This window comes from Terrapene carolina, unplaced genomic scaffold, assembly GCF_002925995.2.
Source record: "Terrapene carolina triunguis isolate 2854851 unplaced genomic scaffold, T_m_triunguis-2.0 Scaffold194, whole genome shotgun sequence".
Classification (NCBI taxonomy): domain Eukaryota; kingdom Metazoa; phylum Chordata; order Testudines; family Emydidae; genus Terrapene; species Terrapene triunguis.
Genome location: NW_020664545.1, coordinates 7,440,725 through 7,467,481, shown reverse-complemented (window position 1 = coordinate 7,467,481; position 26,757 = coordinate 7,440,725). Strand labels below are relative to the sequence as shown.

Below are 26,757 nucleotides of genomic sequence, written 5' to 3'. Positions count from 1 at the left end.
AGCTGTACTTGACACTTCTGTCCAAAGGAGGTTTCTATGCTCCCTGGAAGAGCTTTCTGTTCACAGCTGTCCTTGCTGCACTGCTAAGCACAAGTAATGCAGTTTGGAGTCTTAGGCTATGTCAACACTACAAGCTAGGGTGTAATTCCCTTGCCCATGTACACGTACTTGCACTGGCTTGTGGGTATGTATTTGGCACAACTAAGCCGTGCCTCCGCTGCCGCTACCAGTGCTACTGCAGCTACCCTGGTATTTATACCTCATGCGAGGTTGATGAGAGCTAGTGCATGTATGTTACGCAAGCAGGGAAATCACACCCCTAGCTCATAGTGTAGACATATCTGTAGCCAGGGAAAATACTGCATATGGGTGTAGTGCTCCTGGCATGAACCTGTGTTCTTCTTCATCCTCATATAGAATGAATGGAATTAGGTGGGGAGACAGTTAAAGGCTGAGGTCCTCTTTAGCAAACTGGGACCTAGACTTTACTGCAGGGCCCCTTGGTTCCGTGGCCCTGCAGTGCAGCAGGCTGGAAATCTTGCAGCAGATTCAGAAGTTTTGTTTTAAAAGGGTGGTCTCCACTGAATTAAATCAAAATGAATAATACAGTCGGTATACTATGCCTTGTATTAATTGTAATGTTAAATTAATATTTTACTCTGCCTCTGATCGTTTTTTCACATGCCCCATGTACTTGAATGTGTAGAAGTTGTCATGGGAAGGCTTTGGCAGCTAGGTAGGGGAGAAATGGGGATTTTGGCACCCAGAAAAGAATAGGGAAGATGTTTAGAGTTGTGGGAAAAGCAAATTAGCTGGATGTTTCTGCTAAAACCATCACAGAATGCCTGGGGCCCCAGTCAAAAGTTTGTGAAAGCAAAGAATGACCGAAACTAGTCAGCACAAACAGCTGCCTGTCAGACCTGTGCCAGAAGTAGATGAAGGTTGCTCATTAGATTGCAGTTGATGGAAGGGGGTTAGGGGAATAGTTGCAGAAAAGTGTAGAGTAGAACCCAGACTGAGCTTGCCTCTTGGGCCCGATTTAAATCTATAGGGTGCTAAGGAGTGCACCCTGTGATGGTAGTTGAGAACAGAGTTGCCACTCACAGATGGTGATGCTCAGACCCCTCTTGGAAGCTGGCCTGTCCAAATGAATCATCATGTAGTTTCCTGAAAGATGAAACTACCGCCTGGAGGGCAGGAGATTATTATAGATCTGTGTTGCACACCTTGAACTTGGCTTAATTAGGGGAGGCTGCATGATCTAATGCCTGGACACTGGGACTGGGAGTCAGGAAACTTGGGTTCTCTTCTCTCCCACTGACCTGTCATGTGAGCTTGGCCCAGTCACTCTCCCTCTGTGCTTCAGTTTCCCCATCTGTAACATGGAAATGATGATAGCTGGTTTTGTAAAGTGCTTTGGCACCTATGGATGAAAAGTGCTATAGAAGAACTAACTGATGGTGTTTGTTCTTTAACTTCTCCTAAGTGTCACTGGAGTGTTTATTTTACACCCTCTTGCTGCATTTCGTCCGTACTGAAGACACTTCCCATTGCTCATTTTGCTCTAGAAACGTTTCCATTTTCCGGGGAGGAGGATGTGAGTGACCCAGAGGCTTTGAAGTCTTTACTTTCCCTGCAGTGGAAGAATAAAGCACATAACTTCCCAGCTGAGCGAAAATTTAATGCAGCTGCTGCCCTGAGCGAGCCTTTCTGTGCTGTCTGTACCCTCTTCTACCCTTATAACCAGGTAATTTCTGATACTGCTGCGGGTGGGTGGGTCAGTGGAGGGTATTGCATAGTGGGTATTTTAGTCAGATTAGCGTGGGTTTGTTTTCATGGCGTCGGTGTGATGATCTAGGCTTTTATTGTAAATTGATAAGTCAGAGCCCCAGGTTTGTGTGCCATAGAGATGTATCTGGAAATAGCAGAGACAGTGGGAAAAGCCTACTGGCTTTTCATCTTTCCTTGCATTAATTTTTAATTTTACTTAAGTAAAACAGAAATTCCATGGCAAGGGAGTATGCCGTTAACCTCAGATTGTCTTGTGTTGAGCTCTGCCACAGAATTCTTGTGTGACCTTCAGTACCTCACTTAATCTCTCTGCCTCAGTTACCTTATCTGCAAATGGGAATACTGCCCACCTCAGAGGGATGGTGTGAGAACTGATGTGCAAAGCTCTTTGAGATCCTCTGATGGGGAACACGATAAGTGCAAATTATTATTATTATTAATGTTGTCTACACAAGGCCACCAGGACTGTGCAAAACTTGCCTTTCTCCTAAAAACTGGTGGACCACATGCTTTTTCTCCTCTTCGTCAACCGACACTCAGCGCTTGACAACTTCTCAAGCTGAGTAGGCGCAGCTCAGGGGTCCGTACAGAGAAAGCAGTCTCTGCTCTTTGTGGGTACATCTATACTGCAATAAAACCCAAAACAAAAAAAAAACCCCAACCCACAACAGTGAGACTCAGAGCCTGCGTGAACTGACTTGGGCTTGAGGGACTCACAGAGCAGTGTAGACATTCCTCTGAGACAACCCTCCTTGCTGGGTTTCTGAGCCGAAGCTCCTGCCCAAGCGGGAATGTCTACATTACTATTTTTAGCCCCATAGCATGAGCCTGAGTCAGTTGACCCAGGCTCTGAGACTTGCTGCTGCAGGTTTTTTGTGTTTTGCAGCGTAGGCGTACCCTGAGACACTCTGCCTGATTGAAAGAGGATTCTACCTGGATCTGTTTTTACGCTCTCCAGGTTGTTTGAAATTTGAGGGTGGATTTACAAAATGCTGACCGAGAGTAATATCAGGTCCTTCTGTGGTTTTGTCCCTACCTAGGAGAGGCCAACCTCAGTGCTACTGAATTGCGAACATACGCTACAGCATCCCTCTTTTCCCAGGCTAATACAGGCAGCTGTAACGTTTCAGTTACGCAAGCAAGAGCAATGGTGTTGGTCTCGGTTTTATAAATTAATGCATTGGAGCCTGGGCTTAGTGTAATGTGGGAGGCACTGTACAAGGCAGCAGACAGGAGAGATGCATATGGAAATCTTTGTGGTGTGTAATTTGTTTTAATTTTCTAATCATTTGAGTAAATCAGAGCTAATACCCAGAAAGGTTTTCTGGGCACGTCCAGCTTTCCTCCCTTGCCGTAAGAGGCTGCTGGGATTTAAAGTTCTGGGAAGTTCAGTTTAAGATGCAGATTTTCTTGGCAATCGTTGCCAAGCAAAACATTGGGAACCAAATCTCACCCTGCCCCACCTATCAAACGTATATCATAAATCAGACCACACAGGACGGGAGGCTTCCAAAATTCGTAAAGCCTCTCAACTCTCAAGCTGGTCAATTCTTCTGTGCATTGCATACATAGTGCTGATAACTTAGCTGTGCCTGGTTTAAACGCCAAAGCTGCACATTTCAAGGGGATTGGGAAAAATAAGATTTAACACACTGACACATTTGGGTCCTGTAGTGATTTACAGGAGCAGACGTTAATACATACAGTGCTGCTACACTTGCGTATGCATTGAATTGGTACTCAGCATGAGGTAGCCTTGTAGCACAGGTAGCCCTGTAGTAATAGGTAGGGGTGTGTGTGTGTGTGTGTGTGTGTGTGTGTGTAAATATGTATGTATATATTTGTATGCAGGCGTGTGTAATTACCCTCACACCCCCTATAGGCGTAGAGACAGAATCACAAGGAGAAGAGGGTTTTTTATCAGTTTAAATATGCTTGTTCCAACATCGTATCCCCCAGTTACTAGTTTGATGGCCTTCTGTTTTCTCTCATCCAGTTCCTCTAAGGTATCGCTTTTCAGAGATGTACTGAATCTCTTCCCCCTTTATTTTAAAAAACTGGAAATAAAAATCCTAGTGGGCCTCTTGCTGTCCCAGCAGATCTGGGTGAAATTTTTTTTTAATATATATGATTAGTGCAGTATTTTTGTTCAAATGTGCTTTAGCCCCATTCACATCTGTGTGCGTTGCTTTCCCTTAGTGTTCAAGCAGAGTTTTGGAAACTGGTATTTAAAATCACACGTGCACATCTTTGCACCAGAAATCTTAGCACACCAGTCAGGGAACAGAAACATACAATGCTATTCGTCTGACCACTTGCATCTAAGCACTGTATCCAGCTTCTGAATATTCACAAGCAAAAAAGTAAGATTAGAATAAAAAAATCATCCACTGAATTTGAACATCAGCTTTAAGGAATTTTCAATTTGCTTCCAGATATTTCATGAGCAGGAAGGCAAAATTTGTTAGATATGTTATTTGCTCAACTCTGCCCCAGTTTGTCCCTGCATAAATAGGGCACATGGAGCCAGACACAGCTCTGTGTTCACTTGGGGCATGCGTGTTTAAAAAAAAAAAAAAAAAAATCCCTGATTTATTCTGCAGACAGGAAATAAAGTATCTCTCCAGGACTGCATGATGCTGCTGTATAATGGATTGTGAGGAGACTTGGGTGCAGCTGGGCTGTTTAATCTATTGTTTTTAACTCTGGTTTACTACCAGAAACCTTTAAATGTCCTTCTGAAGAAAGAACAGGAGAGGGTGCCGAAGGGGAGGGGAGATCGTCTTCTTCTGCAGCATTTGGGGATTTGATCTTATTTTGTAAAAGTATAAATGCAAAAATAGTGAACGCTGCTCATTGTTCTAATGCTTCCCTGAGCTTTCAAACCAAACGACAAATCCCAGGGCACACCTTGTTGGAACGGAGGGAGCGACAAGATTCTTGTCATGTGAGGTAGGAGTTGGGATAAGAGCACTTGCCACATGGTTGCAAACAGCATGAGCTAGTGAGGATTGGTTTTTCACAAGGGCAATATTCTTTGAATTTTAGAACAGCTGGTGGATGGGCAAAATGGAGAGACTGTGTACCACTGTTTCCTTTTCCTCCTTAAGTCCTTACAGATGGATAAAGAGGCTGTCCAGGTCTCCACAGGGGAGAGCTCCTCCTTGCTCCAGCTTTCAAAGTGTGGACAGAAGACAAAGCCTCTGATCCCTGAGATGTGCTTTACCTCAGGCGGTGAAAACACAGAGCCCCTTCCTTCAAACTCGTACATCGGAGAAGATGGAACCAGCCTCCTGATATCCTGTGCCAAGTGCTGCCTGCAGGTTCATGCTAGTGAGTGTTCCTCCTTCCCCACTAAGGGCTCTGGGCATTCAGTCACTTGTACGTTTCTTTACACCTCTGCTGTCTGCATTTGGACACTTTCTGGGCATGCTTGCGGTTCCTGCCACACTCCCTTTCGCCAGTTTCTATACTAATGTGCATATACATTTCCTCTTCATTATATTCTCAGGTCTGTCATGGCTATGGCCATCCTTGCATATTTCTGCACATCTGTTTTCTATTCCTCTTTTGCTCCTTCTGGAATTATTTTCTCTGGTCGGGGCGGGGCGAATAAGGGAAAGATCAGGTCCTACCTGATGGAAGCTCCCTTCTTATACAGGCATCTTCCATGTAAACTCCTAATGTGCAGGCTCTCTCCCTAAGCCACGCTGGTGAGTCTGGGGGATATGGAAGCCAGGCGGATACAGCAGCGCCACCTTAGACATGTAAATCAGGTGGGAGACACTAAGTAGAAATCCTTAGCTTGTGTGATCCGCCATAGTACTGATTAAAAGCTGCTCACGAGGAAACACCTGAGGAAGAGAAAACAGGTACATTCACCTCCGTGCGTCAGCCTCCATTTCTAAAGTCGATTGGGGTTATAACAGGGGACATTCCCAAGGGCAGTATTCAGTAGCGGCTGAAACTCCAGCAGATCAGCCCCTAAAATGTTTGCAGCTATAGATTGGGCTCCCATTGAGATACCATCTTTTAGAGGAAGTCCATTATTTTACTGGACGCTTTTCTCCTTCTGACACATCTATTACAGACTGGCCTTCTCGAAGCCTGCATGAACAGAATGGTAATTTGGGTTCCGCAGGGTCTCATGAGGACAAATAAATTCTTAAATTTCTCTCCCAAAACCTGTGCCATTGACATACTCTCTTCCAAGCCACTATGGGGAACTGACTGGTGCTTTTAAAGGACAACCTGTGTCTAAAGTCCTTCTGCCCCCCCAGTCTGCACTAATGAAATGGGATATTGCATCCTTTTGCTGTGGTGGGAAATAGAATCCTGAAATCTCCTTTCAGCAATTAAGACAACAGAGCATCGTTCTCAGGGATCTTTTGAAATGGAAAGTATAAAACCACCTCATTGAAACAGCTCCATTACATACCTCCTCCTTGCTCACTTGCACCATGTAATGTTTTGCACTTACATGTGGTTATCTGTGATAACGCCCTGTTAGAAATGAGGAATTTCCAGAGCGGACATCTTTGAGCAGATCCTGTTTCTGGAGGTACCTTAGTTTGTTTCTGCCTGCTGTTTTACCTGTTTTGGACTTGGTTAGTGCAAGGAGTCTGACTCTATTGGTATGTAAATTACCATTTATGTATGTGATACCTTGGAAACCAGAAATTGCAAAGTAAGCCACTTACAATCCTCTCACTTGTTCAAATGTTGGCCTGCTAGGTGAACCAGTTATCTAGGTTTTATGAGAGAGGGTAGTTAATACCATGATTTCTGTGAGCCTCTGTTGTTCTTGGGAGCACCTGGGCTTATGGAATAGTTTCTGAGATGCATTTTCGTAGTGTCTGTGTTGCTGTTTATGACAATGTTAGTTTATCACAGGAGACATATACGTCTGTTTCTTTAGAGAAGTAAGGTGGGTGAGGTAATATCTTTTATCGGAAAGGTCCTAGACCTGAAGAAGAGCTCAGTGTAGCTTGCAAGCTTGTCTCTTTCACCAACAGACGTTGGTTCAATAAAAGATATTACCTCACCCATGTTGTCTCTAATATCCTGGGACCAACATAGCTACAACAACACTACATGTTTCTTTGATTATTATGCCCAAGAGAGGATTTCTGATGGCAGCTGGTTGAAGGTACTGGTCTGCGTCAGGAGTTCTGTAGATTCTACAGCATCTAGTTCAGATTTGCACTAGTATTAGGAGGTGTGGTACATTACTGTTCTGCTGTTTGACCTTGGCAGATGGAAAGAATTATTTGACTTCTATCCCCAAAATTTGCTTTTATGGGCTCAGCTTTATAGACAGGAGCAGTTGAGCACAAATGTCTCTTGTGGCGAATTAGAATAAAGGATGAACTTCTCTTGCATCCACGAGGCGGTCACTTCCGGCTCATGGTGTGTAGTATGCTGACATAGGGTGAGTGCACACGTGATAGAGATGGCTTTCTCATCTTGGAGATAGTCGTCACTGGAGAGTTGAGTCTCTTTATCCACTACATGCCTACATCTCCAGTAGAAAGGCATGCAAGAGCAATGTTAGCAAGCCAAATTCTGATTTGGGGAGAGAGATGTGTATATGAATAAAGCAAAGTTAATCTGCAGTCGTAGACAGAGCCTGGTGCATTCTGCTAATCAGGTTTAGCTGTGCTGGACCCATGAGGCTTGGGTTTAGCTGCTTCACTCTAGTTTAAGGTTGCAGGTGCCTCTCTGTCTCCTCGTCACTGTCTGTTTGCACTTGTAGTTTCCAGTATCCATTTGCCTTTGGTGTGGTGAGACCAGTTTGCTGGTAGACCAGTAGAATGGAGCTACAGCATCGGGACTTATTGAAGCTGGGCTGTCTGGGTGCTGTAAAACTGCTCATCAGGCCATTACAGTCCGATTTGGAGGAGTCTCACCCAGCTGTGATAGGCTATGACAATGGGAGGGATGTCAGGAAACCTCAGCCAAGATTGCTAGGCCCTTGAGGTGCTGACACAACCTATTGAGGGGAGAGAGTAGTCACTTCACTTGTTTGCTAGCCTCGTTGCATTAACTATCGATTCTGGGCTTCAATCACTCTCGTTCCCCTCAGCACACACTTCTTCCCCTCTCTCTTGCATAGCTATTTCTGGGAGCTGAAAGCCTACTATTTAAAAGAATGAGATTTTGCCTCTTAGCTACATTCAGAAACACCCTGGTTCCTGAGGAACAGACAGCTGCACTCAAAGGTTAATATTTAGTCTGAGCAGCTCTAGTCTGGCTGGTTTGCTCTTAATAAGCAAGATTTAATTTATTTTCTGGAAAAAAAATGAATATTAAATATGTTTCTCATCGTAGTTTCTCCTTTAGGCTCCTCTTTTCTTTCATTCTTAAGTTTGTGTCTCTCCCTCTCTCATCTGAGAGCTGTGTTCCTTCAGAAGATTCCCCCCTCAAGTCCAGAGGTCCCCCAACCTGTGGTCTTGAAACAAGAAATCAATGCTGAAATTTCAGTCTGTTCCACACAGGTTTGGGCTCCACAGATATTTCACTTAAGGGCTTAAAATAGAAGCTCTTGTCAACTTCCTAATCAGTTTTCCAAACTCCATCACCCCGCCTCTTTTGCCAGGTCTGGATTGGATCTGCTTTCGTGACCTGTCACGTGATGGAAAGGAACTTCATATGCAGGAGGCAACTGTGGGTGTATATTATTGACTCTTGTCTGAGGTTGTTCGTCTGGGTTAGGTAGCTGCTTGTTACGGAGGTGGGTACTGTGTTGACCTCACTGATAGCTGAATATTTACCTGTAGTTTACCCAAGTTATTAACACTTAAGTATTGCAGTGCTTTGTATACTAGAGACCCTTTTTGCCTGTTCAGCTGAGATGGCGGCACCTTGATTTCCAGCTTTTAGTGTGTTTAGCTGAAAATTTCTCATGAGGTGTTTGGGAAGAAGGATGACCCACTGGTTAGCCTGGGATTCCCCCAGGTCAATTCCCTGCTCCACCACAAACTTCCTGTGTGATGTGCAACAGTAAGCCCATGGAGTGTTTAATTCCCCACTGCTAGATTACTTTATTCTGCTCCCTTTTCCCCCCTTCAAATAAGGTCCTGCTCAATCTTTCTGCAAAGATGGCTGCACCAGCTGGGTTTAAATCAGATCATGATTTTTACCTCCTTTGATGTGTCCATTTAGTGTAGCAATAGGGGCATATCTTCTGAGACCAATCTCTTGAATGTAGTGCCAGACATCTCCTCCTAACCTCTAGCCCTAGGAAGGAGTTGGGGTTTCACATTCTACTTCATTAGTATGTGACATCAATCCTAGCTGCCCTACCCCTAGGTGACTCCTCTTCCTTGTCATTTACGTATTGTGGTCTCTTGGGTTTTGAATCTGGTTATTCCAAATACTATGTCTAATTTCCAAGGTGCATCTAACCTGAACTATCAGCAATGGGCTTCATGTATGTGTTGCCAAGAGTGTGAGAAGAATACTTTGGTTTCTTTCAGGTTGCTATGGAATACGCCCTGATCTGGTGAATGAAGGCTGGTCTTGTTCACGGTGCTCAGCCAATGCATGGGCAGCGGTAAGTATCCACTGTAGTGGAGACTGGAAAGGAAAGGTTTTGGGGAGAATTAACTGGATGCGTCAACACCGAGGGGAGGTGGGGAGACAAAGTATTTCCCGGCATGCTGTTGCCCCAGCTTAATAAATCTCTGCGGAGGTTTGGTTTGGGATTGCCTTGGTTGCCTTTTCAATTAATCTTTATGATGGTTTTTTACTGTAGGACTGCTGCCTGTGTAATCTCAGGGGAGGAGCTCTTCAAATGACCACTGATGGAAGGTAGGTAGCATTTAAAATGTCTTGCATGTATCCTAGAGAGACAAGGTGAGTGAGATAATATCTTTTATTGGACCAACTTCTTTGGAAAGCTCTCACCAACAAAATAAATAAAAGATTTATTGGTCCAATAAAATATATTACCTCACCCACCTTGTGTCTCTAATATCCTGGACCAGCACAGCTACCACTACACTGCATTACACGTATACTAGCTCTCTCATCCAAGCACTAGTGCAAGTAATGTTGTTTATGTTGTGAACACTGGTCACGGTGCTCCATTGTGGGAGCCAAATTTTGCCTCGCCTGCATAATTGCTGCTCTTTAGAGTGGATGGATGAACTGGGATGTCTGTGCTGTCCCACTCTTCCTCTGCTCTTAAGGGTCTGATTCTGTGTGGCACTGAACACCTTCAGTGTCATTGATTTCACCTTTCAGCACCATGCAGGAATGGTTCCCTATTGAAGGAAGTTGATCCCAGTTGTTCCAGAGACCTTTATCTAGTGCAGTGCATGATTAATAACCAGATGCTAATCTTACCAGTGCTGCCAACTATCATAAATGTGTCCAGATACTATAGAAGGGAAACTGGGAGAAATGTTAACAGCCCTCTAGAGTTTATTCATCCCATAAATGTGCCAACATTTTTTAAAAAAATATGGCAGCTTCTAATTTCTCTGATTTCCAGGTGGATCCATATAATCTGTGCTATCGCTGTCCCAGAGGCCCGTTTCCTCAACGTAATAGAGCGCCATCCTGTGGACATCAGTGCTATTCCGGAGCAGCGGTGGAAACTGGTAGGTGCTTCCTGGGGGTTGCTTGAGTAATAGCAGGGCTTGGCTTAGCTAGTGAGAAAAACATTAAATGTTGTGTAGGAGCCTCAGGCTGCAAGGGCTGGAGGATGTTCTCCTCAGGAAGCAATACCATTTGGATATGTCTGAGAGGGTCTGCTTTCCTTTAAAATGGTTCACTTTCTTCGTCAGGAAATCTTTCCCATCTCCATCCTCTGTGCAGAAATTAACAAAGGCCCCCTTGGGGTCATCTCAATAAGGAGGGAATCAGGAGAAGATATATCAATAGGTTACATGCCAGTGGATGGACTTCTAATTCCTTTCTGTGGAGGTTGCAATAGCTTCATCCCAGGGGCTTAATGATTAGATGGAATCAATGAGTCTTGGCTTTGCCTACGGTGCTATGTTCTCCCAGCTGGTTCTGAATACCCCTCTGCTATGGGTGCATTTGGTAAGATAAATTGTGCTTTCTGCTTTTCTTTTGTGTGGGAGTCAGTTTTGGACATCAAGAGGGGGATATGGTGGGGGAAGATGTCATTAGCATTGATGTGTTCGGTAGTTAGTGCTGATGTATTCATTAACTGCGCAGCTTTTCAGTGTAGGCAGCCCAGCCCTTCCTGGATGAGAGGTTAGGAAGAATCTGTGTATGCTTCTAGAGTTATTCTTCTGTTGTGCAAATGGGTTTTGTACACAAATGTGAATGTAAAAAGCATTCATTATTCAGGTTGCGTGATGGAGCAATGTGATGCGAGAGTGATAAATCTTGAAGCACCAGCTCTTTATGGATCGTCTGACATTTCCAGCATGCATCCTCTTCATTACCACCACTTGTAACGATGAATTAAAAATCCTTTTACACAGAAGTCGCTTGTATTGCTTAATGGGGCCTCACAAGAAAACCTGTTAACTCCTGCATGACTGCCTTGCAACTGTGCAGCATTCATCACTGAATGCAGCATCACTTTGTCATAGTGAACTCCAGACTGCTTGGCATGGGTCTGTGTGGGAGGACTCTGATTAAAGGAGAAGATTTTACAGGCAGAAGATAATTAGAGGAGTTTGGTGTGTGTATTGGGGGTGTGGGAGAGAAAACCACAAATTGTGGAGGCAGGTAAGTGAAGGTGAGCATTGGGAAGCCTTTGGTGTGATGTTACTTGATTCAGTAACAAGTTTCCATGGATTTCTGTCCACCGTGCATCATTTTACAGGGGTCCAAGGGCATCGTGGATTTAATACACCTTCATCTGAAGCATTTATTTGTACAACACCTGGCCCAATTGGCCCATGATCCTGATTAGGGACTTTGAGCTGTACCTCATTCATGATACATGGTACCCTTCATGGACTAACAGTCCAATACAGTATCCTGGTAAATTCCATGTTCCTCCTTTAGCTGCAGTGGACATTTTAAGAGAACCATTCTTTGTAGTAGCTTACCTGTGTTGGGGGTCTCACTGAGAACAGCTGGACTCAGCTGCCTCAGCTTTTGGGAGGAAGAGAAACACTACTTTTCTAGGTGTGAAATGAGCTTAACTCTTACCAGGCAGAGCGTGTGGGGATTTGTTGGATAAGCTGGTGGGTTTTGCTGTGTAGGGCACAGGAAGTAATATTGGAGATGACAGAATACTAAAATAGCATCCTTCCTTCATATGGCATCCCAGCCAGCTCTGCTTTATAGACAGGTCAGTCCAAACATACCCTTGTATGCATACCCACATCAACGGAGTCTTTTTCTCACGCACTGCAATGTTAAGAAATGAGAAGGACCAGATTTTCAGAAGTGCCTATAGAGAGGTTCATGCACATGCTTGACATGTATGCACAAGAAGTGTGTGTGGGGGGGTGAGTTTCATGCCTAAGGCATTACAGGGTTTGAGATTGCTAAGGCTTGCCAAATTTGCTAAATTACTTGGGCACAGCAGGGTGAGTAAAGGACAGTGTGTGAGTAAGAGCGAGTGACTGATAGCATGGTCTAAAGCTAAGCAGAGTATGGGCAGCAGCTGTGATCTTCTCCTATACAGCTCGACTCATATACCTCAGACTAGTCATACCCAACCTGAAGCTCTCCCTACTATTTTCAACCTGGGCCCCCGCTCAGATCTGTTAAAACAACTCCTGCTGTTTCAGTCCCGAATAGACAGACAGTCTTGCTGAATTGTACAGTGGCTTTTATTTTGTGGATGAACATCTGCTATGGCATGGGGCCAAAATTGTCCCCTATGGTTTCCTTCGTATTTCATGGGAGGTATAGAATCTTCACATTTGATGCCTCAGGTTGGAAATCAGGACACTTAGTTAACTGTCTATTGTTCTAAGCACCCATTGCTCCTGTTGGAAGTCAGTAAGAGCTGCAAGTGCTCGGCACCCCTTAGGATATCTCCAATTTTTCATCTCCTAGAACTGGAAGGGACCTTGAAAGGTCATTGAGTCCAGCCCCCTGCCTTCACTAGCAGGACCAAGTACTGATTTTGCCCCAGATCCCTAAGTGGCCCCCTCAAGGATTGAACTCCTGGGTTTAGCAGGCCAATGCTCAAACCACTGAGCTATCCCTCCCCCCTAGCATTAGGCACCTGATTGTGAAAATGTTAGTCTGTATGACTCACTATGCACTGCTCCATCTTAATCAGAGCAGCCTTTCCCATTGTCGGCTGGAGTCTTAAATGTTTATGCCAAGATCACACATTAGTCTGCTAGCAGGCAACATGGAGGAGCTCAGATACCTGCTTGGACACGCATGCAGCTCTGACGCTTCCGGCAAGATGCCAGCATAGCCCTTGTACAAAGTTTCTGCTGCCCCTGCAGTCAGGACTAGTGTTAGGATGTAGGAAGTAGACTGACTCTCAGCCCCTTTATCCCACACCACCAGAATGTCTGTTGTGTTTGTTTACTGTCTGCTTGCTAAGATCCCTTTTTGGTTTTTTACTTGTGGGTGCCATTATAATATATGTGCACATACCAGTGCTGGAAGCAACAATGTGTCGCAGTGTTACCATATATAATGCTGCGTTACTTTTATAGGTGTCATAACTAAGGGAAGATAAATTACGTTTTGAGCTGAAATTTGAAATGAGATGTAAAGTCAATGAGTCAGAGATACAAGGAGGCTTTGTTCTGGACTGTAGGATGTTAAGGAGAAAGTTCTTGAACTAGCAGCCCTGGTAAAATTGCATGAAGAGGTGCAGAGGAATTTTGAGCTAGATGAGCGTGAGGGAGTGTACAGAGAAACATGGTTTGTGAGATACCATGGAGCAAGTCCATTGAGGCTTTTGGCAAGTGCATCCTGATACAAGTGGGGGAGCTAGTGGAGTTGTTTAGAGAGAGAGGGACAGGCAGATTGTGGTCACCTTTCTTTGTGTGTTAGAGGTGGGTAGAGGTATCCTGTATGTGGTGAGGCTTGTGGTGAACATGGAGAAGGGAGTTGAAATCAAGGTGAGCAGAAGAGGCAAGGCTGAAGATTTCAGTAGTGTTTGAGTTGAGGCAGATGTAGGTGAGTGTGTGGAGCTGGGATGAACAGACCCACGAACAGGGACTGAGAAAGGAGGGTGAAGAATGATAGAAGGTCATAGGTAGCTGAAGCAAATGAACTGGAGTAAAGAAGGGAGGTGGCAGGAGATGCCACTCCAGTGGATTCAAGTGCATTTTGTTTACTGTTCACATCTCTTTTCCTTAGCAATGTGGGGGTGGTGGAACAGCATTCTCTGATGTAGGTGCAGGGTGAGGACTTGGGCTGATTTGTTTGAAAATAGTGTCCAGTTGATCTGAAAATGTGCATTAGGTGCTAAGGCCTGGGCTCCCCTTGAAAGCATAGACCTCTGAGTTCATTTGAGCATGCTGCATCATTATAAAGAATGCAGTTTGCATGGTTTCTGATTAATGGTGTATTACAGGCTTGTGTGTGTAAATTATGTATGACGTGGAAATTCAGAATAATTAGCTGTCATCCCTCACTGGAGTAAATGAATTGTAGTGTTCATCATGCTGTAGACAGCCCATTCTTTACTCTCAGCTATGATCTGATTTTTTTTCTGTGTGCATTTATTCAGAGTATTTTTCTCCCGTACCTTAGACATTTTCTCTTCCCACCTCTCCTTCCTCATTAATTCATATCTGTCGGAGCATCTTCCCCACGATACTCAGTCCCAGGTCTTCCACTCATGCTCTGCTTTCTCCATACACCACATCTCAAGGTCCCTGTAACTTAAATTTTCCTTTGTCCTCCGATCATATTTGATCGATCTAATCGTTCCTTTTGGTGTGGCTCTTCTGCACAACAGTGTCTCTCTGCCACTGGGATGCCATTAGATGCATGTTAATCCCTCAGGCTTGGAAGCAGGCTTTACAGCAATAAAATCAGACTCCCTGTACTCAAGGGTTAATACTCCCTTGAGAGGCTGTATTGAGCCCTTCGTATATCAGCGCTTGTCCCTGCTAGGGAGAGAATTAGGTATTGACAGTTTAATAATGAGATCTCATTGCTATTGACTTGCTCTCAGTGCTGTGTTCCTGCTGCGCACTTTGCTGTGGTGCTTATCTACCTTTTGAACATGGCTTACAGAGCGATAAGGGCATAGCTTATTAAATACTAAAAACTACAGTCGGGCAATGCGAAGGGCCTGACTTTGACTAACAAAAGCTAGGAAATTCAGAGTGAAAGCACAGGGCCAAATTCATCTCTCTCTCCACTGATTCTGATACTTACAAGAGAAATGAACTTGGCTTATTGCATCCACATACAGGAGTGCTTGTGATATATCTGGGCATGATTGGGAGTGATGGGAACGTCTGAGGCAGAGTGATTTCCTCTCTTCCTTTCTCAGTTTATGGTGGGGAGAGGGAAATATCTGTCCCTCTTTGGGGCAGGGACAGTCTTTGTTACAGCACTAGTACAGTTGAGGCAGGGAAGAGAGGGGGGAAGGAAGGCTATACCTGATGGCAGGAACTGCAGGGGAGGAAGGTTCTCACTCCCAGTGAAGACGGGATACTGATGTTTAGATGAGCAGAGGGAATGGGGAGGGGAGGAGAGGGGGAGGCCCAATACAGTGTTTTCTTCTGGAGCATAATACCAATCTTCAGGTGACTAAAAAATTACCACCAATCCCTATTCCCACTCCACAATATATGGGGAGATGATTTCCATATGATAAATATTTATCCCATACCTGTGTCCTGATCACTTGTCCATGAATCCATCTCCCCGGGATTCTATTCATATGAGCAGTTTGAAACAGTTGCATTCTTCTTTTTAAAGGGCAGCCTTCCTCCACAAAATGTGGAATTTCCTCTTTCTCAAGTTATCCCAATCTGCGGCCCAGGCCAGCCATCAGTGACAGCTTTTCTAGGCATAAACGTTTTATGAACTAAGGCTGGGATTTCCAAACGAGCATATAGGCATTAGGAGCCCAATTCCCCATGAAAGTCAGTGAATTCCAAACTCCCAGAGGCTAAAAGTTTAATATTCCTGCAGGGCTGGAAATGGGAGTTTGATACCATTGGAGTGAGGGGCGATTCTCAGCTTCCCAGTGGCACCCAGTGCTCACTGCCAAATTTGCAGTACCATGAGATACTGGACTTTTAAAACAAGGACATGTTTGTTTAGAAGGGCTATTTCAGTTCCATTTCAAAGGTGTCTTAAAGCTTGTTTACACTTGAAAGTTAGTTTACATTAAGGTAAGGTGTGAATTTAAAATGCAATAGCTATTCTAGAATAATTTCGTCTGTGGACACCCTTATTCTGGCATAAGAATAATGAATAGTAGGTTAAAAAAGTCTTGCTGGCTGCATAGCCAATGCATAATATTCTCATTCCAGAATAAGAGTGCTTTGTTCCAGTTTAGTTTAATCTTCTTTCAAAGAGGATTAAGCGAACATGACACATTTATTCTGGAATAAGTGTCCACACACAAGAGTTATTCCTGAATATCTATTTTGGACTAACTCCATATGTAGACAAGACTTTACATTTATTATTTGCTTTCCTTTCTCTCTAATCCCTGCATAAAGTAACCAAGGCAGCTGGCTTTACAGAGGGGAATACAAGAAACAGTCCAAGTGGGGGGGAGGTGGGTGGGACTTTAAAGCATTTAAAAACCTTTTTTGTAACATCTGTGGCGTATTCAAAATACATGGTGTAGTGTGAAGGTTTTATTTACCCAAGAGTGGCAAAGCAGTGAGTGAGTTACATACTTCAGATAATCCCACATAGATGCCAATCAAACCGTTATACCATGTCATCATGTATTCCATGTGTATGTATAATAATAAAAAGGGCCTACTTAAAAATAAGATGTTAATCTGTTATTCTGTGTTGTGTTGTGTCCAGAGATGAAAATGGTCTTTTCTAGCAACTTGTTTCCCAAGTTTCAGCTACAATGTGAATTAAAATGGGTACATTTAAAAATCTCTGGAGAATGGGTGTATAATGGAAGTAGAAGTTTTACCGTAATGCTTGTAGGTAATGCTGATACATTACACTCCAGAGAACATTGTCCCAAATTGTTTTTGTGAGGACTTCATTGACTAATATGTATCTGATGGATTGTGTCATTGATAGCTGCTTGAGAGATTAAAATGATGTCATCTTGTTGCTGTTGAGGGGAACATTAGTTCTGTGTGTCTGTTATATTTAGGATGTTTGTGTTTTGGCTCAGGATGGGTTCTAGGTGAGTGCATGTGGTTGAGCAGGCAGATCGAAAGGAATTTGACTACCCTTGTGTCTGTAATGCCCTGCAACTGTTGATAACAAGGAGTTTTGTACCATGTCTAACTCTGGCCTGCAGCCTCAAATATGTTGATTAAAAGCTGCTGCTGACTTTCTCCTTTGCATAATGTGAACCTGTGTTTCCCTTCAGAAATGTGTGTACTGCCGGAAGCGGATGAAGAAGGTGTCTGGTGCCTGCATTCAATGTTCCTATGAGCACTGCTCCACTTCCTTCCATGTGACCTGTGCACATGCCGCTGGGGTACCCATGGAGCCAGATGATTGGCCATATGTTGTTTCCATCACTTGCTTCAAACATAAAGCAGCCAACCACAATGTAAGTATCTTCTATTTAAAATCCCTCCTATGTACTGTTTCTCTCATGTCTCTTGTGATCCCTGATTGGTCCCTTTCCTTTGTTCCATAGATCCAGTTTCGGAGGGAGGTATCGCTGGGGCAGACTGTGATTACGAAGAACCGCAATGGACTCTACTACAGGTGTAAAGTAATTGGCATGACAACGCAAACCTTCTATGAAGTGAACTTTGACGATGGCTCTTACAGCGACAACGTATACCCGGAAAGCATTACTGTAAGAAGCTCTTTAGATTCCTCTGTAACTGTAGGTAGAATCTGTAGCAGGGGTGGTCAAACTTACTGACCCTCCGAGCCACATACGATAATCTTCAGGAGACGCCTGCCAAGGCTGAAGCCCCACCACCCCATTGCAGGGCAGAAGCCCCGAGCTGCAGTTTGGCCACCCCTCATCTATAGGATGCAATGCTGCATACTTGCTTACTTTGTGGGCAGGAACAACAAAGCCTACCCTGAGAAATCTTTTTACAATAGATTAAAAAAGTATTGTTGGCCGCATAGCCAATGGATAAAGTGTTCTTCATGCATCCCCTTATATATGGCTTTACTGATTATTACCTGGTTTCCTATCTTTTGTTCTTTGACCAACAGCTGCTGCCAGTGTTGGTTGCTGACGTAAGAGAATATAGTTTGTTCTGACTTGCACACTAATTGCATTTTTAAAGTCTAATTTTTTCCCTCCCAAGTCCTGTTTTAGGTAAATAGACTGGACGGTGTGTATGTTTGTTTAAATATAGTAAATAGATTAGAGTCGGGGAGAGTGTATTGAAGAATTGGAGCAGGGTACTAAGTCTAGATTCTTGGGTTCTATTCCCAGTTCTGCCACTGACCTGCCATGTAATACTGTGGGCGAGTCAATTAACACCTCCTCCTCTGTGCTTGTAAAATGAGGGTAATACATCACCGGGCGGTCTGAGCTGCTTTGAGCACCTTGGATGAGTTCCAGATAATTGCAAAGTACTATCACCAGCAGCTGGTGCAAACAATTGGTTCAGTACTTGAGCAATGGCTTGTAACCTGCCTATCCTTAGTGAGTTTTTGAACAGATGCAAATTTGCTTATGGTGTGGTAGCCTCCTGGGTTCTTATGTTAAAGCATCATGTTATTGTTATCTTCCATGGGTGGTCACTATGACAAAGATGGTCAACTTGTTCCCAAGTTTTATTCATGTCTGTTGTTTTCCTGACTTTCTTCTGTCTTTAGAGCAGAGACTGCATTCAGATGGGACCCCCTCCAGAAGGCGAGTTGGTTCAGCTGCAGTGGACTGATGGAATCATCTATAAGGCCAAGTTCATTGCAGCCCAGATCAGTCAGATTTATCAGGTAAATAGGGAGGGGTCTAAAAACTCCACCACAGCACCCGTGTATTGCACAAGCTTTATTCCTCAGAGGTACAGAAGGCTTGTTATATTTATGAAGACGTAATGTGAACTCCAGAGTTAATATTTCCTGTATTCTTATAGGAACTGTAATGCTCCTAATTAAGAGAGTCAGGAAAAGGGTCCTCAGAGGGAGATTTTGGATGTATGTACACACACGTATGCCTCTCTATCTACACATACCTGCTCTTAGAAATTCACAATGGGTTCTTTTCATTCACACCCTTTCTCTGTGACGAAAAAGGATGCTTGAGTTGATATATGTAGCTGTGCAGTGGATATAAGCAACTAGAGAAAAGGGGGGTGGTTAGTGAACACGTAAAGGATTTGTTAAATTTAATATAGAATTTCTGGCACCGAGTAAATTTTCTCTCTCAAAGATAAACAGTTTATGACAAAAAAGAAAAATCACTGATCGAAAGAGGTCCTGATCTCTGGAAGATGCTTTGATTGGAAGTCTAAGTCTTCCCTTGCCCCTTTTACAAGTGTTCCTGGCAAAGCTTTTGCTTATGATGAGAAGTTTGAGAGAGAGGAGTTACCTAAACACAGAGAACTTGCGGAAGAGGGGGCTTTTCAGATCCACTGGGGGAATACCTGTTGGGGACTGGATGATTTGGGATTGTTAATGGGTTACTAGGACATCAGGGGACCCAGGTCAAAAGTGACTTGATATCACCACTGTCTGTTGGCTGTTCAATGGCCTGTGTGAAATGAGCTTTATGACCTCCACTTCCTAACAAACAGGTATTTAGGTAATTAAAACCCTCTTGGCAATAAAAGTGGAGATCAGGAATAGAATGGGCTTGGAGACTTTACACTCACCCTGAAGACTCATGGGAAGGCACATGGCAGAGCAGTATGTGGGAACAATGTCCTGCTGCTATATCTCCTTTACCTATTCTGTGACTAATTAGAAGCCTTCAGTCTCCAGTTCTGTCATTCATGTCACCCACTCCCTTTTCTAGCAGAGAACAGAAGCAGCCAATTCTGCAGCTCGCAAGGCCGCGTGCTGAAGCAGTTTTGTACCACAGGTGGGATTTCTGTTTACAGGAGGCTAGCAATCAGAAATCTGAAAAAGGGCCAGCATTTCAACAGGAAGTTCCACCAAATTCAACACGGTCATTTGACTCCATCTAGGTTAAATGGGCCACAAGAAGGTTCAAAATGACCAGGATTCTGGGAGGTTTCAAGTGCACCCTGCGCTCCTCAATTTAACCCAACACACACCGTGAAACTTACAAAAAACTATTTTGTGCCATGTAGATTCGTGTTCCTGAGTAATCTTGAAAAGTGTGGTGGGAGAAATTTCCCAAGACACTTGTCTAAGAGGCATTTATTATACTGTTTAGTCTTTTCGGAAAAATTGCCCAAGGTCTCGACCTGCAAACAGAAGAGCATCATAATCCACAGACTTGTACCCTAAAGATCTCTTTGGCGTGATGTTCCAAAGAAGACACAGTCTGATTTTAACATAAATTTTAACGTTTTTACGCTTCCATTGAAAATCTGTTCTTTGTTTGCTTTCTGATTTAGTCACAATATAGGAAATTCACATATTGATCGTTTAAAATAGCATGAAAAGCTAAAACAAAATGTAAAGAAGCATCTATTTACCAGGACTAAATGAGAACAAAATATGCAGGCACATATGCATTTGTACATTTTGCAACTCATGCAGTTACTTGTTCCATGTGTTGCACATTCAGGTTAGGTGCATATTTTTTGAAAATTTAACTCCAGTGGTTTGTCTTTAAACCTCATTTGTGTGTGTATTCAGAATGGAGACCTAAACTACCCATAACTTATTCCCTTGTGCCTAGTTGTTACAGCTGATTTATACCTCTCAGTTAAGAGACTACAGTAAGTGGTGTTGACCTTGCATAACTGATGAACCACGATACCTGTCAAGTATCAGAGGGGTCGTCGTGTTAGTCTGGATCTGTAAAAAGCAACAGAGAGTCCTGTGGCACGATACCTGTGTGCAACAGGAGGGGCAAGTTCAAACATAGGGCTGGTCTACGCTGGAAGTGCTACATCAGTCCAGCCGCACCAATGCAGCTGTGCTGCTGTAGTACACGTGGTGAAGGCGCTCTGTGCCGACAGGAGAGAGCGCTCCTCTTGGCCTAATCGCTCCACCTCAGTGAGAGGCAGTAGCTATGTCTGCGGGAGAGCGTCTCCTGGCAACATAGCGCTGTCCACACCGGCGCTTAGGTCCGTGTAACTTGCATTGCTCAGGGTGGGGGTGTGGCTTTTTCACACCCCTCAGCAACGTAAGTTATATCAACATAAGCAGTAATGTAGACCTGCCCATAGATTCTTTCGACCCTCTGAATTTTCCCAGTTTAAATCAAACCCTACCTTTCTCTTAAAATACTGTGTATGTTTTCTGCATTATCCAGGAGGCTACTGTAAGTCTTCAGCAAAGCAAGCAAGAGGCTCTGAGAACATTTATTTTATAGTTTAAAATTTCATGTGCTCGTTTTCATGAATAAACATCCCTGTAACATCTCCTGTTACATAATTCATGATGTAATCAGTGCTCAGTGAAAGAGGTTTGGAATGAGGAGTTAACACCACCATTTTTTACACCTGACTGATTATTGTTCCTTGTTAAAACACAAATATATTTTGACTTGTGTGAAAAAAATCTTAATTTAAGAAGGAAGAAGGGCTTATTAATGTGAGTGTAATACCCATGTTACAATGGGGGCGGAGGGGAGGGGGTGTTTTCTTCATGGTTCCCACTGTGTTTTCTGTGTCCATCAGAGAATCCTGGGGACTTTTTAGGCTGATAAAAGGAAGTGAGGAGAGAATTGTTAGCGGTAAATGAAGACGTCAGTAACCTGATTGCTACTATGCTCTCTGCAGGTGGAGTTTGAAGATGGCTCCCAGCTGATGGTAAAACGTGGTGATATTTACACGTTGGAGGAGGAGCTTCCTAAGAGAGTGAAATCTCGCCTGGTGGGTATCAAATCCGCAGGGAAAAAAAGGGGAGCTGCTTCTCACATATGCTCATTAGATTTTCTTTTAAAAGCTGTTTGAAAGTGACCTAAAAAGCTCCCTCTCCCTTCTAGAACTATAAGACCCTAATTCACTCACAGAATATGTGTAAGATTGTAAAATGACTAATGAAGACATTTGAAAAGGTTTTAAACAATTCCTGCTTGTCAAGACCCGATTTCTGTGTTCCCTAGTTAAGAGATCTTGTGTTCAGTAAAGTGCCTTGCATCCGGTAGGATACCAGTTACAAACTCCACCACTGAAATGTAGCCACCTGCGGGGTGAGAGGATAACGGTCAGGTGAACTGACCTGCAGCCCAGTGGTGTCTTGGAAATTTTGGCCAACGATACTGGAATAAAAAACTTCCAAAAGATATTAAAAATCCCATGGAACACAGAGGACCCTATTTTTTTTTTTTAAGCTTCCTCTTAAAGACCAACATATAGTCTATGTCTACACTATGAGCTAGTGGTGTGATTCGCCCTCCTCATGTATATATACTCGCACAACATACTACCTGTGCTACTGCAGCTACACAACTATTTACACTCATGCTATCTGGATGAGAGTAAGCGTGAGTGTGTGTGTGTACAAGTGGGGGAATCGCACCCCATAGTGTAGGCATAGTTCCATGCAGTGAACTGTGGCTGAATTAGTCGACCTAGAAAATAGGAGGGGCTGAGTTGATCTTACTAAGATTGTGGCTCAAGAGTTTTTTTTCCCCCCCAAACCTGATGCTGCTTTTAACTTTTAAAGCCATCCCCTCCAGCAAGAGCGTGAGATCAGATGCCCAGAGCAATGAAGCACACACAGCTGCTCGCTTTGTTCTAGATGCCTGTGATGTCAACTGTTGCATGATAAAGACAAAAGGATTATAGGAACTGCCATCCCTGGTCTGTCTGACCACGAACACTGTCTGTGGCCACTAACAGATGCTTGAAGTTGCACATAAAATAAAATAACCCTGTAATGGACATTTATGTGGAATAAACTACCTATGGGCAGGGGTGGCCAGCCTGAGAAGGAGCCAGAATTTACCAATGTACATTGTTAAAGAGCCACAGTAATATGTAAGCAGCCCCCCATGAGCTCTCCCCCCAACTGGCAGCCCTGCCGATCAGCACCACCCCTTCCCTCCCCACACCTCCCAATCAGCTGTTTCATGGTGTGCAGGAGGCTCGGAGGGAGAGGAGCACTACAGCAGGCTCAGGGGAGGGGGCGGGAAGGGGTGGAGTGGGGAAAGGGCCTGTGGCAGAGCCAGGGGTTGAGCAGTGAGTACCCCCCGGCACATTGGAAAGTTGGCGCCTGTAGCTCCAGCCCCGGAGTCGGTGCCTATACAAGGAGCCGCATATTAACTTCTGAAGAGCCGCATGTGGCTCCGGAGCCACAGGTTGGCCACCCCTGACCTATGGGGATTAAGAAGAAACTTCTCCAATTGGTTATAGATTAGTTTATGGCATGAAATATTGAAGGGATTTTTAATGCCTTATAAAATGCTTTTATCATCTCTAATGTAACTCTAGATTTTGTCATTATCCATATAGATATCTCATCCTTCTTTGAATCCTCTGGTCTCAGACATCTTGTGGCAATGAATTCCACAGATTAACTGTGCTGTGTGTAATTTACTTTTGTCCTTATTTCAAGTGGATTCTGGGGGCAGAGGAGCTGCTTGTGTTTGCTTTTATCTGGTGAACAGAGATCGTCAGTCCTTATTTAGACAATATTTTTGTTAGTATCTGGCTGCAGCGCTGCCTTTCAGCAAAGCTGATGAATTTGAGTGGTGAGGTAGGGTGGGTGGGGGTGTCACTTTTGATGGATCCTGACCTTCAAGCTTTGTAACCTTTCCAGAGTGACTGACACACACATCCACTCCCCTTCGTGCACACTCTCCCTCGTGCTGCGCGCACACACACAATGAAAGGTGAATAACTCGCATCTGACTTGAAACTCTTAATTCTTTCTGCAAACCTCCTGTTCCCAGAGATTTTTAGGAAGAGTTCTGTGTGAGTGACATACCAGATACTCTAATAAAGAGCAGCTGGATGAAGGAAGGAAGTAACCACGCTTACCAAGAACCTTCTGTCTGCTTTGAGAGTGAGAGGCAGTGTATAAGCTATGTCATGTCGTCTTACAACAATCCCTTCCCCAAACAGACCCCCCTATGCCTAAGGAAGTAAGGGAAGCTTCCTTTACCAGGGCGCTTTGTACGATGAATGAATAACCTGAGCAGACAGAGAAGGGTTGCAGTGGCAGAGGATTTGTGAGTAGGAGTTAAAGAGTGGAAGAGAACCTGCTACAGAAATGAAGCAGACTTGAAGTTGGTTTTGAGTTTGGTCTTACAAGCCAAGTGGGTTCCTCTGAGCCAGTCCCTGCACTCTCCGGCCTTCAGTGGTTCTCTAGCATGTACGTAACACAATGTTCACTTTCTCCTGTCCGAGCAGTTTTGTTAAATAGGTGCGCTTTCTCTCGTGCGCATCTTCCCCTCTAATGATTGTACTTTCCTGTCTCCTGTAGTCCCTCAGCACTGGGGCCCCTCAGGAAGGAGTGTTTTCGGGAGACGAAGTGAAAGCGGCCAAGCGCCCCCGAGTGGGGAATTCCAGGAATCCCGAGGACTATGGACAGAACCCAGATTATTTGGCCTTCATGGAGACCCTGCTGCAGACGCAGTACCAGCCAGGACCACAGAGCAACATGTTTTAACCAGGATCAATAATAATAAAAAATTAACCCTTTTCAACCCTGAGGAAAAATAACCAGGAAACTGTGGAACAAAAGGCCAGCCCCGTGCAATAGCCTGCTGTGAATTCCTTTCTTCTGCTCTTGGTTTGGACTGCAAGAAAATCCTGTCTGGCTACAGGCTACCTCTACTCTGTCAGCTGCATTGCTGGCCAATAGAATAGGGAGCTCAAAACCCCTTCAGACAGCATTTCACATGAAGACTTCGGAAGAGTTTGTACTAATGGAGCTTTGTGATTGGCTCTTTTTTTTTTTTTAAGGTTTGGAAAGGGTTAAAATGAATGAAAAATGAAATGACTCAGATTTTTAAACCACATCAAACTCTTTTGTCTTTAAAAGGTGCTATTTCACTGACTACTGAAGCAGCCTTTGGAATCATGATTTCTGTACATATAAATCACCTTTGTGACGTTTTCTATAAATGAGCATTATTAAGAAAAAAAAAAAAACAAACAAAAAAAAAGAAAGCGAACAATTTCCACCAATAATTTTTTCTAGGTCATTGCTTTAAAACAGAAAAAAATAAAATCATTTCCCCCTCCTTCCCACCACTGAAATGTAATTTAACACTGCAGTGGGGAGAGAGAACAAGAGCAGACATCGTGGGTTGTTTTTTAAAGCAATGTTTTCTTTGTAACCTGGGGAAGAGGGGAAAGAAATGTCTCATAACCCGAATGTTGTTGCAGTCGATGAATTAGATGGTGGGTGTGTGCATTTCTGCCCTGTCATCAGCAAAGAGCAACCAGTGGAGAAATGGCTAGACATTGGTATTTGCTCCTTCTACTCCTTTTCCTTCCCCATCTTTGCAATCACTTCGACTCTGCGGCCTCCAGCGTGCATGCCTTTCGATTCAGATATGCCACTTGATTCCTCCCCTCACAGATCTGGCAGGCATTGTTCTGTTGCTGCCCTCCCCTTCCTATCAGACAGTGGCGTGCAAGGGGATTGTTCTGGCTCTCTATTAGGCATGGCTTTGAGCTGTGCAGCTTACAGTTGTGCGAATCATTCCACGACAGAAGCCTTGGAGGTGTGTGTATATTCTTTTTTTTTTTTTCCCCCATTAAAGAAGAAATTCCCCAAACGCCTTCGATTGTTGTGACATCCTTTACCTAGGTAAGGAGTCAGCCTTTGAGATGCTCCTGGTGAAGCGGGATGAAAGCCTGCATTTGTTTGGGCTCAGTTCACTGAGTATTAAAATGAGTATTAAAGTCAGAAACAAATCTTGAAATACTGAGTGGGCAGCTCCCACCTGAACGCTGTGTAAGCCGCTCCTGCTGTAGAGCTGTTATGGAACAGTGTCGCATAAAAGGCCTGATCCAAAGCCCATCAAAGCTGGTGGAAAGAGGCTCCCGCTGACTTCAGAGGGCTTTGAATCAGGTTTGAAGTGAAGAGAAATAAGTAGACTTCGTGGAGAACTGCAGGGAGATGAGGTTGCTGCAGTGTGTGTGTGGCGGGACGGGACATGGTACATGTACAGCACCTATTCAAACCCACCTTTGTGTCTTTGCCTGTGAGTTGACAAAGCTATCCAGGAAACGCGTCCTCAGCAATCTTTTTCACTTGAGTCCCTGAACTTCCTGGGCAGGGAGGAACAATATTCTCTTTTTAAGTCCCCTTGTAATACAGTCAATATTTTTTTTTTAAAGTGACTGTGTTTAGATATCTTCAGGGGAGTAAGTGGGAAGCATTTGGGGGATAACATGGTAATTAGCATCTTAAGAGACTGGACGGATATTCAGCTGTCCCAGTCAGAGAATGGAAATGGAGTGAAGTGTTCTTTCCTGGGGGAATTAGAATTCCCTTCACTTCTTGCTGCCTCTGCTGTGAGGTGCTTTGCTCTTTTTTGTTTGTTTGTATTTTTAATTTTTTTTTATTTTAAGTTTTCAACGTCTCCAAATGAATCTGTCTCCAAAAAAGCATTAGACTGAATTTATAAAAGAATGTACTTTTTTTTTTTTTTTTTTTTTTTAAAGGAAAAAAGGACATGGTTCTTAAAAGCCTCAGTTTGTCATTTTGGATAGAAGAAGAATTAGAACCTAGTTGAAGTCTCTTTCCTTTATTTGCTGCTGCACCTGTGTAGCGATTACTCCTGCATAGATGTCTCCTGTTGGCTATAACATGATTTAAAGGATAATTTGCTTGTATAAAAGAAAAAATGGATGGTTGCCAGGCCAC

General features: G+C 43.8%; 1 protein-coding gene across 2 annotated transcripts in view; it reads left to right on the top strand.

Annotated features, from left to right (window-relative positions):
* Positions 1 to 25,163, top strand: part of KDM4B (lysine demethylase 4B) — a 161,797-nt gene extending 136,634 nt beyond the window's left edge. Inside the window, exons 14-23 of one of the 2 annotated variants that reach the window (XM_024222205.2) lie at positions 1,569 to 1,747; positions 4,902 to 5,124; positions 9,270 to 9,346; positions 9,548 to 9,603; positions 10,289 to 10,397; positions 17,240 to 17,425; positions 17,516 to 17,680; positions 18,667 to 18,786; positions 21,711 to 21,803; positions 24,361 to 25,163. In XM_024222205.2, the coding sequence (XP_024077973.1) occupies positions 1,569 to 1,747; positions 4,902 to 5,124; positions 9,270 to 9,346; positions 9,548 to 9,603; positions 10,289 to 10,397; positions 17,240 to 17,425; positions 17,516 to 17,680; positions 18,667 to 18,786; positions 21,711 to 21,803; positions 24,361 to 24,546 (1,394 nt within the window). In that variant the 3' untranslated portion in view covers positions 24,547 to 25,163. Of the gene's footprint in view, positions 1 to 1,568; positions 1,748 to 2,109; positions 5,125 to 9,269; positions 9,347 to 9,547; positions 9,604 to 10,288; positions 10,398 to 17,239; positions 17,426 to 17,515; positions 17,681 to 18,666; positions 18,787 to 21,710; positions 21,804 to 24,360 lie in introns of those variants that run through there. The other variant, XM_024222208.3, reaches the window with a different exon arrangement.
* The last annotated feature ends 1,594 nt before the right edge of the window (positions 25,164 to 26,757 follow it).